This window comes from Ceratotherium simum, chromosome 26 (genome assembly GCF_057802395.1).
Source record: "Ceratotherium simum simum isolate JZ-2026a chromosome 26, ASM5780239v1, whole genome shotgun sequence".
Classification (NCBI taxonomy): domain Eukaryota; kingdom Metazoa; phylum Chordata; class Mammalia; order Perissodactyla; family Rhinocerotidae; genus Ceratotherium; species Ceratotherium simum.
Genome location: NC_141925.1, coordinates 36,345,721 through 36,362,715, shown reverse-complemented (window position 1 = coordinate 36,362,715; position 16,995 = coordinate 36,345,721). Strand labels below are relative to the sequence as shown.

General features: G+C 39.0%; 1 protein-coding gene across 6 annotated transcripts in view; it reads left to right on the top strand.

Moving 5' to 3' along the window:
- Positions 1 to 16,995, top strand: part of RNF216 (ring finger protein 216) — a 169,005-nt gene that overhangs the window by 53,710 nt on the left and 98,300 nt on the right. For all 6 annotated transcript variants that reach the window (XR_015548602.1, XM_087417509.1, XM_004440870.3 and 3 more), the window contains exons 9-12: positions 3,889 to 4,028; positions 6,829 to 6,879; positions 14,569 to 14,706; positions 16,661 to 16,809. Coding sequence is in view for 5 of the 6 variants with exons in the window: in XM_087417509.1 (XP_087273635.1) it covers positions 3,889 to 4,028; positions 6,829 to 6,879; positions 14,569 to 14,706; positions 16,661 to 16,809 (478 nt within the window). In the remaining variant the exon portion in view is untranslated. The remainder of the gene's footprint in view (positions 1 to 3,888; positions 4,029 to 6,828; positions 6,880 to 14,568; positions 14,707 to 16,660; positions 16,810 to 16,995) is intronic.

Here is a 16,995-nt window from a genome sequence, read left to right as displayed (position 1 = left end):
ATTCCATATTTGTTTCTGACTTTCAGTGGGAGAGAAAAGAAGGTACCACTTTGCAAGACAATCCACTCCCTTGTTGGTCAGCTCTGTCTTTTAGAAAGTTCTTCGTTTTTATCAAGCCAAAGTGTACTTTCCTGCAGTTTTGTGCTGTGATTGTAGTTCTTGCCTCTGAAAGGACTCAGAATGTGTCTGTTACCACTTCATCGTCCTGGCTACCCTTCTCTTTGTGTCCTTCTCTAGCTTGTTAGTATCTCTGAGAGTTGGGTGTACAAGGCTGGACAGAGTACTCCAAGTGAGGTCTGCTGTGTAGAAGCAACAGCTGAGATTAGGTTCTATACTTCAATCCATACAGCCTAAGAGTGCCTTAGCGTCTTGAAATCAAAATAGGTCCCACCATTGGCTCACATTAAACCTTGATCTTTCTACTCACCTTGCTTTTAAGTCACAAACCTCTCCCTCAATTTTGCTGCATCTGACGTTTTTCCCTGTTAACTTCATCTTCTTAGTTTCAGCCTGTTGTTTCAGGTATATCCTTCTAGATTCTGAGTCTTAAGTTCGACTTACTAAATCATCTTTAAGGACACTGGAAGTTAGAAAATACACTTGATTTGCATTAGTAGTTTAATGTTTGTGACTAATACACTTAGCAGTTTATAAGTACAGAGGCTAAGAATCCTTCATCTGTTCCAGGAATCCCATTTTTTCACCTTTTCAGCCATTTTCCATATAAGCACTGCTATTTGGGCTCTACATTGCTTGTCTCAGAGAGAGACAGGATTCTCCCTCCATTGTCCTCTTTATGGTCTTATGAGCTGACCACCACACAGCCTTTCATGAAAAGTCTTGTTAGAATTTGGATATAAACTGAACATCAGTAAAAATACAACATATCACCTCTAGCAAAAGGACCAAGAAAAAAGAGAAAAGACGCAAATTACCAACATCAGGAGTGATCAGTCTTTCTAGGGGATATCACTGTAGAGCCTGCAAGCATCCACAGAGGAATACTGTGAACTACACACAGAAATTTGACAACTTAGATGAAATGGACCAGTTCCTCAAAAAACACAAACTACCAAAACTTACCCATGTAAAACAGACAATTTGGAGGCCAGCCCAGTGGTAAGTGGTTAAGGTAACGTGCTCCGCTTTGGCGGCCCGGGGTTCACCAGTTCGGAGCCTGGGTGCAGACCTACTTACTGCTCATCAAGCCATGCGGAGGCTGGGTCCCATATAGGAGAGCTACAACTCTACAACTATGTTATATAACCATGTACTGGGGCTCTGGGGAGAAAAAAGAAAAAGAGGAAGATTGGCAACAAATGTTAGCGCAGGGCCAATCTTCCTCAAAAAAAAAAGATGATTTGGATAGCCTGATAGCTATTAAGGAAATTGAATTCATAATTTTAAATCTCCCAAAAAGGAAATCTCCAGCCCTAGTTGGTTTCATTGGAAAATTCTTCCAAACATTTTTAGAAGACTCAACACCAATTCTGCACAATCTTTTTCAGAAATAGAAGAGTAGGAAGTAATTCCGAGCTCATTTTATGAAGCTAGTTTTACTCTGATAATAAAACCAGACAAAGACAGTACAAAAAAGAAAACTACAAACCAATATCACATAGATGCAAAAATCCTTAACGAAATATTAGCAAATATTCAGGCTGGCCCAGTGGCATAGTGGTTAAGTTCATGCGCTCCGCTTTGGTGGCCCAGGGTTCTCAGGTTTGGATTGCGGGCATGGACTTAGGCACTGTTTATCAGGCCATGCTGTGGCAGGCGTCCCACATATAAAATAGAGGAAGGAAGATGGGCACAGATGTTAGCTCAGGGCCAGTCTTCAGCAAAAAAAAAAAAAAAAGGAGGATTGGCAGCAGATGTTAGCTCACGACTAATCTTCATCACCAAAAAAAAAAAAATTAGCAAATAGAACTTATAAATACATATTTAAATATATAAAAATATTTTTTAAATTATGCACCATGACCAAATGGGGTGTAGTCCAGGGATGCAAGGCTGGTTCAGTATGTGGAAAACAATCAGTATAATCCACCATATTAACAGACTAAAGAAGAAAAATCACATGACCCTATCAACTGAAGCAGAAAAAGCATTTAACAATATTTAACACCTCTTCATGATTAAAACTCTCAGAAAATTAGAAATTGAGAGGGGCTTCCTCAGCTTGATAAATTTGTAAGAAAACTTATAGCTAACATCATACTTAATGGTGAATCCTTTCTTTTTAAGATCAGGAACAAGGGAATGATGTCCCCTGTTCACTGCTGTTCAACACAGTCCTGGAAGTTCTAGCTACCGCAGTAAAGAAAAGAAAAGGTACAGAGCAGAAAGGAAGAAATAAAACTGTCCCTATAAGCAAATGACACGATTGTCTACATAGAAAACTTCAATGAAAATACCCCAACTTCCTAGAACTAATAAATGAGTTCAGTAAGGTTGAAGGATATAAGATCTACTTACAAAAACCAATTGTATTTCTGTATACTAACAATGAGCATGTGGAAATTAAAATTAAAAATACAGTACCATTTATAGTTCTTCCAAAAAAAGTTTAAATACTTTGGTGTAAATCTAACAAAATGTGTATGGGACTTATACGGTGAAAACTATAAAACACTGAAGAGAGAAATTGAAAATGTAAATAAATGTACTGTGCTCGTGGATTGAAAGACTCAACATAGTAAAGATGTGTATCCTCCCCAAACTGATACACAGGCCTAATTCCTATCAAAATCCCAGCAAGATTTTTTGGTAGATATAAGCAAGCTTATCCTAAAATTTATATGGAAAAGCAAGGTACTAGAATAGCTAAAATAATTTTTAGAGAGAAGAATAAAGTGGGAGAAATCAATCTACCTGATTTCAAGACTTATTAAATAGCTACAGTGATTAAGACTGGGTAGTGTTGGCAGGAAGATAGGCACAGATCAATGGAACAGAATAGAGAACCCAAAATTGGTTTTCTGAATAGTAAATTAAAAAATAAATTTAGATTTTAAAAAACTAGTGAGAATGAACAAGAGAAAAAGAATAAAAATAAACTGTATCAGGAACCTGATATAATAAATGTTGATAAAAGAGATTACAAAGAACAGGCTTTTGTGAGTAAATAGAAAATTTGGATGGAACAGTTTTCTAGAAAATGTAAATTACCAAATCGACAAGAAATAACAAAAGCTGAACAGACCAGTTATATGATCTATTTGTCATTCTGTTATCTTTTATACTAAGTGTTATTTATTGTGAATCTAGGTACTAGATTCTTTTCTAATTGCGATTTTCAAAATGAAAAGTTTAAAAAACTTACATAAAACACGTGTACCCACCACAATGGCTACAATTAAAAACTGACAATACTGGGTGTTGATGAGGATGTGGAGTGACTGGAACTCACATAGATTGATGGTGGAGGGAGCGTGTAAATTGGAACAACCACTTTGGAAAAATGTCACTGTTTTCTAAAGCTGATCCACCAGTTCCACTGCTTCATGTATGTTCAACTGAATTGCAGACGTATGTTAAGCAGCCCTGTTCATAATAACGCCAAACTGTAAACCCACCTGTCTTCAGTAGTAGGATGGATAATGAATTGTGATATATTTATGCAGCACAATACTGACAGTATAGAAGAGGCCCTCCAACTGGAGCATAACAAAGGGAAAAAAAGACGTGAAAATCAAAAAGTGCATGGTAGGTTAGGGAACTGTAAGGACCCCAGTTTTCCCAAACAGTGGGTTACGTTATAGGAGAGTCAGGTAACACGCTGCTAGAAAGTAGGTGGGGGCCTTGGCCACAGAAGACTGGAATGGCTGGCCTGGATTCCTAGCAAACAGTTGTCTGCATGATTTTGCATTGTCATGTATCTTCTAGGTGACATAAAAATAGAAAAGAGGATGTTCTTTCTGGAAAATAAGCGGCGACATTGTAGGTTCTATGACCGGCGTGCCCTCCTTCCAGCTGTGCAACAAGAGCAGGAGTTCTATGAGCAGAAAATCAAAGAGATGGCAGAGGTAGGAAGATGTGCTTGGAATGTGTTTCTGGGATTCTGGTTGGATGTTAGGGCCTAGTATAAAACTGTCTTGTAAGGTCTGCCTTTTCTTTTGGGTGATTAATTTGAATATCACTGTGAAGTTTTTAAAAGGAAAACAAAAAACACTGAATAAACTGTGAAATTTTAAAAAAAAAAAACAAAACCACGTTTTGTAATGATGCCAGCTAAAGTTCGCAGTTTTGTAAGTCAGATTTATGTTAGAGAATTTTAATTGGAGTTTAGCAAACATATCTGTTTTACCTCACTCAGCCTGTAGTGGTGGAGAAACACCAGAGAGAGATTCCATTTAGCTCTTTAGTTCTTCCAAATAGACTATTAAAAGTACAAGTCAACCAGAATATGTATATTGGTTGTCTGATAGTATTTTCTAGACAAGCGGCTCTAGTGGTATGGACCATGGAACCCTGGCTTCCCCAAGACTCTAGGGGTTCTGCGAGGTCAGATCTCTTATAACAGTGATAAGACACTACTTGCCCTTTTCAACGTGTTGATTTTGTACTGACAAAACAAGAGCAATGGTGCCTTAGCATGAATCAAGCCAGCTGCACCAAATTGTACCAGTAATCATTATTTTCTTCACTGCCATGGGCTCACATTTTTTTAAAAAGGCTAAGTCACCTAAAATTGTCTTTAATGAAGCAGTAAAAATTCTTTATCAAATTTTGACCCTCCAAGACATTTTTTATATACTCTTGACAAAATGGGAAGTATGCACAAAGTGCTTCTGGTACATCCTGACTGTGATGGTTGTCTCAAGGAGAAGCACTTGTACCATCGAGTTGCAAGCTGCTGAATTAGGCACTCCCCCCACACACACACACAGAACACCGTTTTTACTTGAAAAAGTGACAGAAAAACTATGATTATTCAAAATTATGTGTTTGGCAGACATTTTCTCAAAAATGAATGAAGTGATTATTGGTGGCCAATGATAAAATTCTAGATCTCAAGCAGAAATGAGAAGTTGTCATCTTGTTCTAGCCATCACAGAGTTTACCTTTCAACCTGTGATCTCTTACATTAAAATTTGTTTTTCACACATGCATGATTTTATCATGAAAAACACTGATTCACTGAGTTATGTAGATCTTCCAGAAGTTTGCACATTTCATGGTACAGTATCAAAACATGGCATTCGTTAATGTCACCACCAATCTCATCAGAGAAGTAGTAAAGTATTGGCAAGATGGTTGATGTGTTTTAATTCATTGTAGTGATTATTCTTTTTGATGTGCAAATTGTCCCATATGTGGCCAGTGGCATCCCCTTCAAGTTAATTCCTCTGCTCTAGCCCCGGTCATCTTGGACAACAACCTTGCTTTCTGGCACACAAGGTGATCCAGGTTCAAGCTCTGCTTTTCCTGACCTGGACCTGGAATCACCAACTTCTCCAAGGTGCCTTATTTCTTTTAGTGGGAATTTATACTAAGATTTCTATTTCAGATTTGGTTTCCAGGCTTTTTACTTCTTTCATGTTGATTTTTGTATTTCTTTCCTCTTATACTAAAAATCTTGGTTCTTAATAACGTTAATATAATGACTTATTTCCTTTATCCTATATTATATACTTAATAGTTACAAAATAATAGCCCAATATTATTACCAATAATAAGACTGCTATATAGAGTCTAAGATTTAGTTATAATTCTATTGCTGGATTATATCAGATTAGAAATACGAAATCAAAATTTAAAGTCACTGAAGTAAGTCTTTGTGTGATTATACCATTAATTTGATAAACAGTGAAGTTTATTTGCTTCTGTTTTTTTTTTTTGAGTTTTCTGGAATTCATTTTTCATTTATTTTATATCTAACTTTGTTCTTCAATTGTGTAAAATATTTTTACTTCTAAAGTCAAAACTAATAAAACAAGGAACATTCAGAGAGATACAGCTTTTGTTGTGTCCCTTCCTCCCATGTTACCTAACTCCCTCCATACATAACCATTTTTAATAATTTTTGGTTTATCTGTCCTTATTTCATGTAAAAGTAAATATGTATGTGTATATATATTTTTATTTACCCCACTTTCTTATCTAAAAGGTAACACATTCTTCTCCCCCTTGTTTTTTTCGCTTAACAGTGCATCCTGGTAATCATTCCACAGCAATCCATAGAGTACCATTGTCTGCACTAGCAGAGTTGATTCAGTTATTCCTCTATGGATGGACATTTAGGGTTGTATCCAGTTTTTTGCTATTATAAATAGTGCCATGATAAATAACTTTGTGCATACATCATTTCATATTTCTGGGATAGATTCCCAGAAGTGGGATTGATGAATCGAAGGGTAAATACTTAGGTCCTTTATTACATAGTGCCAGATTCCCTCCATCGTGGTTGTGCTATTTTGCATTCTCACCCGTACTCCCTACACAAGAGTGACTTTTTCCCCCAGCCTCACCAACAAAGTATGTTGTCAAACTTGGTTTTTACCCATTCGATTTTTTGTTTGCTTGTGCTAGTCTTTGCTATTCACAAGTGTTTTATGTGTCAGTCTTTTCCCTTATTCCTTCTACATTTTGAATCAGATTTAGGGAAGTTTTCCCCATATTTTCTAGTACTTGTATAGTTTCCTTTTTTATATTTAGCTTTCTGATGCATTTAAAATTTACTCAGGTAACTTTTTAAACTACTAAGCCATGTAACTGAAGAGGTGACTATTAATAGTTATTTTATGTCTATGGAAATAATTTCTAAACGGTTCATGGCATCTTTACTAAATTTGTATATGCGTGTGTGCTGTTTTTGTTCCTCAGCATGAAGACTTTTTGCTTGCCCTGCAGATGAACGAAGAACAGTATCAAAAGGTAGTTCGAAAACTCATCTAATTCATTTATTCTGGTATTTTCATGGGCTGTTTTCTCTTACCACATTTCCTTGGCATTTTGATGGCAAACTGTTTAACCTCCTGTTGATCTGCTGAGTTTTTGGTTCAACCAAGTTAGAGTCAAATACTTGAAACGTTATAGTCACTCTTAGTACAAGACTGGATCAGAATTGAAGGAAAGATAATGATAGAAATGTTCCTCTTAAAAACAATCCCTGGAATCCAGTGGATAGACTCTTAGAGGAAAATTTAGAACTCAGATAATCACACAGATAGAAGGAAGAACTATATCTAACCTTGGGGCCAGATGGGTTTCTTACTGTGTTTGCTGTCCTCACATAGCGGCTTTTTCTAACATGGTAGGTAGGAGAAGACCAGTGACTGGATCAATCACTACTGTTATAATAAAGAGTAAGTTTCCTGATACTCATGGTCCTTGAGATTGCTGCTTTAGTTAGGTTCAGTAGTCCCTTAAGATAAAGCTTGGGCTGCGACACCACCGCCTCACACTCCTGTCTTACAACAAGGAGAGCAAAATCTAACTTTTGAAGCTTTTTAGGTAACGTCTCTCATACCACTTGTCCCTGACTCTTATAATCATGTTAGCATCTGATTACAGATATTATAGTTCTGCTGGTACCATGGAATTCAAGATATGATAACTTTAGGGATGACACCAGAGAATTCCAAAAAAACCCCATGAAAATCTTACTGTCTTTAGCTATGTATTAATATTTGTACTAGCATCTCGAACTAGATTTGTACAACAGAACACAGCTCATTATTGTTTTATGGCTTCTAGGGGTTGTGTTCTACCTCAGAATGTGTTTGGAGGTGGGGGAACATGAAACATGGCTGCCGCCTCTACTTGAGTGTAGGGAATTTCATGTGTGTTTCTTTTTTTTTTTTTTTTTTAATTTTTTGTTTATTGCAGTAACATTGGTTTATAACATTGTATAATTTTCAGGTGAACATCATTATACTTCTATTTCTGCATAGATTACATCATGTTCACCACCCAAATACTAATTACAACCCATCACCACACACATGTGCCGAATTATCCCTTTCGCCGTCCTCCCTTCCCCCTTCCCCTCTGGTAACCACCAATCCAATCTCTGTCTCTATGTGTTTGTTTATTGTTATTATCTACTACTTAATGAAGGAAATCATACGGTATTTGACCTTCTTCTTCTGACTTATTTCACTTTGCGTAATACCCTCAATGTCCATCCATGTTGTCACAAATGGCTGGATTTCATCGTTTCTTATGGCTGAGTAGTATTCCATTGTGTATATATACCACATCTTCTTTATCCATTCGTCCCTTGATGGGCACTTAGGTTGCTTCCAAGTCTTGGCTATTGTGAATAACGCTGCAATGAACACAGGGGTGCATGTATCTTTACGCCTTGGTGTTTTCAAGTTCTTTGGATAAATACCCAGCAGTGGAATAGCTGGATCATATGGTAGTTCTATCCTTGATTTTTTGAGGAATCTCCATACTGTTTTCTATAGTGACTGCACCAGTTTGCACTCCCACCAGCAGTATATGAGAGAGTTCCCTTCTCTCCACATCCTCTCCAACACATGTTGTTTCCTGTCTTGTTAATTATAGCCATTCTGACAGGCGTGAGGTGATATCTCATTGGTAGTTTTGATTTGCATTTCCGTGATAGTTAATGATTTTGAACATCTTTTCATGTGTCTGTTGGCCATCTGTATATCTTCTTTGGAGAGATGTCTGTTCAGGTCTTTTGCCCATTTTTTAATTGGGTTGTTAGTTTTTTTGTTGTTGAGATGCATGAGTTCTTTATATATTTTAGAGATTAACCCCTTATCAGATGTATGGTTTGCAAATATCTTCTTCCAATTGTTAGGTTGTCTTTTCGTTTTGTTGATGGTTTCCTTTGCTGTGCAGAAGGTTTTTGGTTTGATGTAGTCCCATTTGTTTATTTTTTCTGTTGTTTCTCTTGCCCGGTCAGACATGGTGCTTGAAAATATGTTGCTAAGACCGATGTCAAAGAGCGTACTGCCTTTGTTTTCTTCTAGAAGTTTCATAGTTTCAGGTCTTAGATTCAAGTCTTTAATCCATTTGGAGTTAATTTTTGTGTATGGTGTAAGGTAAGGGTCTGCTTTCATTTTTTTGCATATGGCTATCCAGTTTTCCCAGCACCATTTGTTGAAGAGACTTTCTTTTCTCCATTGTATATTCTTGGCTCCTTTGTCAAAGATTAGCTGTCCATAGATGTGTGGGTTTTATTTCTGGGCTTTTGATTCTATTCCATTGATCTCTGTGTGTGTTTTTGGGCTAGTACCATGCTGTTTTGGTTGCTATAGCTTTGTAGTATATCTTGAAATCAGGGAGTGTGATACCTCCAGCTTTGTTTTTTTTCCTCAGGATTCCTTTAGCTATTTGGCATCTTTTGTTCCATATAAATTTTAGGATTCTTTGTTCTATTTCTGTGAAAAATGTTGTTGGAACTTTGATAGGGATTGCATTGAATCTATAGATTGCTTTAGGAAGTATGGACATCTTAACTATGTTAATTCTTCCAATCCAAGAGTGCGGAATATCTTTCCATTTCTTTGTGTCGTCTTCAATTTCTTTCAGCAATGTTTTATAGTTTTCAGTGTACAGATCTTTCACCTCTTTGGTTAAGTTTATTCCTAGGTATTTTATTCTTTTTGTTGCAATTGTAAATGGGATTGTATTCTTAATTTCTCTTTCTGCTACTTCGTTGTTAGTGTAGAGTAATACAACTGATTTTTGTATGTTCATTTTGTATCCTGCAACTTTACCGTATTTGTTTATTACTTCCAAAAGTTTTCTGGTGGATTCTTTAGGGTTTTCTTTATATAAAATCATGTCATCTGCAAATAGTGACAGTTTCACTTCTTCCTTTCCAATTTGGATCCCTTTTATTTCTTTCTCTTGCCTGATTGCTCTGGCTAGGACTTCCAGTACTGTGTTAAATAGGAGTGGTGACAGTGGGCATCCTTGTCTGGTTTCTGTTCTTAGAGGGATAGCTTTCAGTTTTTCACCATTGAGGATGATATTAGCTGTGGGTTTCTCATATATGGCCTTTATTATGTTGAGGTACTTTCCTTCTATCCCCATTTTATTCAGAGTTTTTATCATAAATGGATGCTGTATCTTGTCAAATGCTTTCTCTGCATCTATTGAGATAATCATGTGATTTTTATTCTTCATTTTATTAATGTGGTATATTACGTTGATTGATTTGCAAATGTTGAACCGTCCCTGCATACCTGGAATAAATCCCACTTGATCATGGTGTATAATCTTTTTAACGTATTGTTGTATGCGATTTGCTAGTATTTTGTTGAGGATTTTTGCATCGATGTTCATCAGTGATATTGGCCTATAATTTTCTTTTTTTGTGTTGTCCTTCTCTGGTTTTGGTATCAGGATAATGTTGGCTTCGTAGAATGAGTTAGGGAGCTTCCCCGCGTCCTCAATTTTTTAGAAGAGTTTGAGAAGGATAGGTATTAAGTCTTCTTTGAATGTTTGGTAGAATTCAGCAGGGAAGCCGTCTGGTCTTGGACTTTTATTTTTGGGGAGGTTTTTGATTACTATTTCGATCTCCTTACTGGTGATTGGTCTATTCAAATTCTCTACTTCTTCTTGATCCAGTTTTGGAAGGTTCTGTGATTCTAAGAATTTATCCATTTCTTCCAGATTGTCGAATTGGTTGGCATATAGCTTTTCATAGTATTCTCTTATAATCTTTTGTATTTCTGAGGTGTCTGTTGTAATTTCTCCTCTTTCATTTCTGATTTTACTTATTTGTGCCTTCTCTCTTTTTTTCTTGGTGAGTCTAGCTAAAGGTTTGTCAATTTTGTTTATCTTTTCAAAGAACCAGCTCTTGGCTTTATTAATTTTTTCTATTTTTTTTTTAGTCTCTATTTCATTTATTTCTGCTCTGATTTTTATTGTTTCCCTTCTTCTACTGATTTTGGGCTTTGTTTGTTCTTTTTCCAGTTCCTTTAGGTGCATTGTTAGATTGTTTATTTGAGATTTTCCTTGTTTTTTGAGATAGGGCTATATTGCTATAAACTTCCCTCTTAGAACCGCTTTTGCTGTATCCCATAAATTCTGGCAGGTCGTATTTTCATTTTCATTTGTCTCCAGGTATTTTTTGATTTATTCTTTGATTTCTTCGTTGACCCAGTCGTTGTTCAGTAGCATTTTGTTTAATCTCCACGTATTTGTGGCTTTTCTGATTTTCTTCCTACAGTTGATTTCCAGTTTCATACCGTTGTGATCAGAAAAGATGCTTGGTATTATTTCAGTCTTCTTAAATTTATGGAGACTTGTTTTGTGGCCTAATATGTGATCAGTCCTGGAGAATGTTCCATGTGCATTTGAAAAGAACGTGTATTCTTCGGTTTTTGGATGGAATGCTCTGTATATATCTACTAGGTCCATCTGTTCTAGTGTGTCATTTAAGGCCAGTGTTTCCTTATTGATCTTCTGTTTGGATGATCTATCCATTGGTGTAAGTGAAGTGTTCAAGTCCCCTACTATTATTGTGTTACTATCTATTTCTCTTTTTATGTCTGTTAATAATTGCTTTATATATTTAGGTGCCCCTACATTGGGTGGGTAGATATTTACAAGTGTTATATCCTCTTGTTGGATTGTTCCCTTGATCATTATGTAATGCCCTTCTTTGTCTCTTTTTACAGTTTTTGTTTTAAAGTCTATTTTGTCTGATATGAGTACTGCTACCCCAGCTTTCTTTTCATTGCCATTTGCGTGGAGTATCTTTTTCCATCCCTTCACTTTCATTTTGTGAGTGTCTTTGGTAAGTCTGAAGTGTGTCTCTTGTATGCAACATATATATGGGTCTTGGTATTTTATCCAGTCAGCCACCCTATGCCTTTTAATTGGGTCATTTGGTCCATTGACGTTTAAAGTAGCTATTGATAAGTATGTACTTACTGCCATTTTTTAACTTTTTTTCTCAGTGTTTTAGTAGTCCTTCTCTGTTCCTTTCTCCTTCTGTACAGAATTGATGGTCTCTTTAGCTTGACCTCTGTCTGAAAGCTCTACTCTTTAACTCCCCTCCTCCCTCATTTTATGTTTTTGATATCATATCTAACCTCTTTTTTGTGCATTTGTATCCATTGCCCTCTTATCATGGAAATAGATAATTTTTCCTATTTGCGGTCTTCTCTTTTCCCCTTAAATCAGTCCCTTTAACATTTCTTGTAGCACTGGTTTCTTGGTGACAAACTCCTTTAATTTTTGCTTGTCTGGGAAATTTTTGATCTCTCCTTCCATTTTGAATGATAATTTTGCTGGGTAGAGTATTCTTGGCTGTAAGTTTTTTCCTTTTAGCACTTTAAATATATCTTGCCACTCTCTTCTAGCCTGTAAGGTTTCTGCTGAGAAGTCAGCTGATAGCCTTATGGGGTTTCCTTTGTATGTAACTTGTCTTTCTCTGGCAGCCTTTAGGATTCTCTCTTTATCTTTAATTCTAGACATTTTGATTATGATGTGTCTTGTTGTGGGCGTCTTTGGGTTTATCTTGTTTGAGGCTCTCTGTGCTTCCTGTACCTGGATGTCTGCTTCCTTCCTTAGGTTAGGGAAGTTTACATCTATTATTTCTTGAAATAGATTCTCTGCCCCTTTGTCTCGCTCTTCTCCTTCCGGGACACCTATAACATGGATGTTAGTGCGCTTGATGTTGTCCCAGAGGTCCCTTAGACTGTCCTCACTCTTTTTAATTCTTTTCTCTTTTACCTGTTTGGCTTGGGTAATTTCTTCTAGTCTTTCGTCCAGCTCACAGATCCGTTCTTCTGTATCCTCTACTCTGCTTTTGAGTCCCTCTAGCTAATTTTTCATTTCCAGTATTGTATTCTTCATTTCTGATTGGTTCTTTTTTATCTCTTCCATTTCTTTGTTGACATTCTCACTGAGTTCATCTATTCTTCTCCCCACATCAGTGAGCATCCTTAACACTCTTAGTTTGAACTCCCTGTCGGGTAGGTTGCTCATTTCTGTTTCACTTAGTTTCTTTTCTGGAGTTTTGTCCTGTTCCCTTACTTGGAATGTATTCCTTTGCCTCCTCATTTTGCCTCTTTCCCTGTGCTTGTGTCTACGTATTAGGTAGGTCAGCTACATCTCCTGCTCCTGGATAGGTGACCTTATACAAGTGATGCCTTAGGAATCCTGCAGTGTGCTTCCCTCAGTTCTCAATGTTCCAGGGGTGACCCCTATGTGGGCTACGTGTCCTTCTGTTGTGGCCTGTTTGCTCTCCCTGTATGCGTCCAGATAGGCAGAGTTATGCTCCTGGTCAGCTGTTGTATTGCTCAGCTGTTTGTAGTTGTTGTGGGCCCTTCAGTCTCTTCATCAGGTGTGGGGAGCCCCAGCTCAGTTGGCTGCAAGTTCTAATACCACATTTGTGTTGCAGTATTTCTTTTAAGTGAGTAGGCCCCTAGTGTGGCAGGTTGTTAGGCTCAGGGCCTTAGAATTGCTATAAGCCTCCAGCCTTTAGGTCTCTTGTCAGCTCTCTGAGGATTGCAGCTGGGTGGGGCTGGTCTCAGGCACAGCAGCACCCAATTGTTTCAGACTTTGGGAGGTGGGGCAAACCCCCTATGTGGGTCTTTGAGAAGCACAAGTCTTCTGCAGCTGACAAGCCCTGCCGCCCACAGGTCCACACAGACAGTCAACACAGTCCTGCCCCATGTGTGTGCCCCGACCTCCCGAAGTGGACCCAGTCTCTCCACAGCGGGACCCCACACACTCCACCCCTGCCCCACACTCTCCACCTGCTCCTTGTGCACGCCCTGCCCCACTGAAGTTGGCTCAGTTGCCAGGCTGCAGAGAATCCAGTCACCATTCTAGGCAGGCCCACAAGTTGCCTGAGGGCTTGTTGTTGGGTGGGGCCAGTCTCTAGGGTGGGCTGCCTGCCCTGGCTGAGCTGGATTAAATCGGTGCTCTAGTGGGTGGGGCAGACCTGGGCTAGCAGGCCCCAGGGAGAACTCCAATGGCGTGTGTGTCAGCATGCTCACACCAGGCCACAACAGTGGCTGCAGCCAATGTCCCAGTCCCTGGAGAGGTCTCACCTCTCACCAAGATGCACACAGGGCCTATTAGGTGAGTCTCTTTTCACCAAAGCACGGTGCACCTTTCTTTCTGGTGATTTTAGGGTGCTTTGTGAAACGGGCGAGTTTGCGCGCAGGCCCTTTAAGAGCCGGTTTTAATTTCTTTGTGAACCAGGTTTTCTGGGGGTACTCCCCAATGTTTTAGTAGCAGGCAAAGTCAGATATTCTGCCACTCGTCTCGATTGTGCTGGGTCCCCAAAATGCCTACAGCGGGGGCGCTCCCCAGCTCAGGGCCGTGCACCTCTAGGGAGGCTGCATACCTTTGGGCTGCTCCCAGGCGGCCGTGAAGCTGGCGGCTTGTAAAGGTGGCGTTTTCTTTTTCCCCCCCCAGAAGGGAGTTTCTCCCTCTTCCACCTCAATTAGGATTGTCCTTTGTTGCAGGAGTTCCTCTTATCCAGTTTTCAGTTCTGTCTCAGGGGTAATTTTTCCACGAGTAGTTGTAAATTGGCTGTGTCTGCAGGAGGAGGTGAGTTCAGAGTCTGCCTATGCCGCCATCTTGACTTCTCTCTCGTGTGTTTCTGATGGGCTGCAGGATGGCCAGCTGATTGAGTGCCGCTGCTGCTATGGGGAATTTCCATTTGAGGAGCTGACACAGTGTGCAGATGCTCACTTGTTTTGCAAGGAGTGTCTCATCAGATATGCCCAAGAGGCGGTCTTTGGATCTGGAAAGGTAAGAACTGTAATACGTCCATGTAGGAAACATTCACAGTCTGTCTGAGGAGACTACGTTTATAGACAAGTGTAAATGCCTCATGGAAGTGTCTTTTCTGGAGTGAGATGGAACTTACTAAGACATGCTAATGTGTGATTCTTAGACAGTCCCTGATTTGTGTGATTATATTGGTAATCACAGCAAATTTCTTTTTAGGGAATGGCATAATTTTTCCATACCCCGTGCTTTCCTTCACAGGAGCACCTGCTTCTTCACTCATCTTCCTGGTTATAGTAAAAATGAAGGATGAACTCAAAAAGAGAGATCCTTGTAGCCTGTTTGAATATATCAGAGTGCATTAGTATTTTTTTTTTTGTAAATTTTTTAAAGGATTTTATAGTTGTATTAAAATGAATTAACTGTTTTATACAAGATCATATTTCTCTTTCCAAAGTAATTTTCTCTTGACACCAGCATTACACAATGTGGAAAGGAATTTTGTTTTGTTTAATGAACACTTAAAAACCAAAATTGGTTTTTCGTAAACACCTGACCAATAATCAAATCACTCGACATCAGTTATTCTAAGGTCAGTTGTAGTTTAGTCCAGGACTAACAATTATGAACATAGTGGTTATGATCGGCAGAATAATGGCCCCCCAAAGACGTCCATGTCCTGATCCCCAGAACCTGCAAATATGTTATCTTACTTGACAAAGGAGAATTAAAGTTGCTAATCAGATGATCTTAAAATAGGGAGAGTGTGCTGAATTATCCAGGTGGGCCTAATGTAATCACAAAGGTTCTTAAAATGAACGAGAGAGGCAGAAGAGAAGGTCACAGTGATGTGGCATGAGGAGGACTCAACCTGCTGTTAGTGGCTTTGAAGGTGAAGTCAGAGCCCTCTGGTCCAGCTGTTCCAGAGACCATCCTCCTTTCAGTTGGAAGAGTTTTGGTCACCTGACTCCATCTGAAAGGGATAGGAACTGGAGGCTTTTCAAACAATCCCCCTGTTTTTAGTTTATATTCCTGTCAGTCCCCTCCCCCCTCACCCACACCTCTGCCTTCCAAGAGGTCTAGACCTCCAGCCTTTCCAGGGGCTGTAGAGGAAATCACCTTGCTTCTCATGAGTATCTCTTTTTCAGATGCTGAGCTGTGATCTTCCTCCTCCAGTCTGCTAAGCCATTTACCCTTCCTCATCCAGTTTCCATCTTCATGTATAGTCATACATCACATAACGACATTTCGGTCAATGAGGACCACATATATGATGGTGGTCCCATAAGATTAGTACCATATAGTCTAGCTGTGTAGTAGGCTATACCATCTAGGTTTGTGGAAGTACGTTCTGTGATGTTCACACAGTGATGAAATCATCTAACGACGCATTTCTCAGAGCATATCCCTGTCATTAAGCAATGCATGATTGTGTTGCAGTTTGGGCTGATAGATCCTCTGGTGGTATCAAGGATGGATTTTGTGTTTTTGTTTCATGGTTTCCTTGTTGCTTTGGGTGTGGTTTCTCAGAGAAGAAGGGACAGAGAATCTTTACCATCTCAAAATCTGTTCTTTGTGTGTGTGTGTGTGTGAGGAAGATTAGACCTGAGCTAACATCTGTTGCCAATCCTCCTCTTTTTTTTTTTTTTTTTTTTTGCTGAGGAAGATTGGCCTTGGGCTAACATCCGTGCCCATCTTCCTCTACTTTATGTGTGGGATGCCTGCCACAGCATGGCTTGATGAGCGGTGCATGAGTCCACAGCCAGGATCCGAACCTGCGAACTCCGGGCCGCCGAGGCGGAGTGTGCGAACCTAACCACTATGCCACTGAGCCAGCTCCATCAAAATCTGTGTTCTTAACCACTGTTTATTTGCCTCCTATTGAAAGATGTTGTTAACCACTGAGGCTTTTTGTTTTTCTGAAAACTTTCTTGAATTTTCTTTTTTTTTTTCCCTCCTGACTTTATCATTCTAGTCAGAGCTCAGCTGCATGGAAGGCAGCTGCACGTGTTCATTCCCAACCAGCGAACTGGAGAAGGTGCTTCCCCAGAACATCCTGTGTAAATACTATGAGCGAAAAGCTGAAGAAGAAGTTGCTGCAGCCTATGCTGATGAGCTTGTCAGGTGAGTTCTCAGAGTTGGAGGATTTCATCTATCATCCCATTCCCCATTAGGAAGACTCCCTGAGCACTTTCATCAGACGATGAAAATTCTGTAACAAAGCTGTGTCTTCTAGGTTTTCTGCCATTTCTTGCTGAGAAGTAAGAGAATAATTTTATTAATGGAAAAATCTGCAGTTCAGATTTTTAG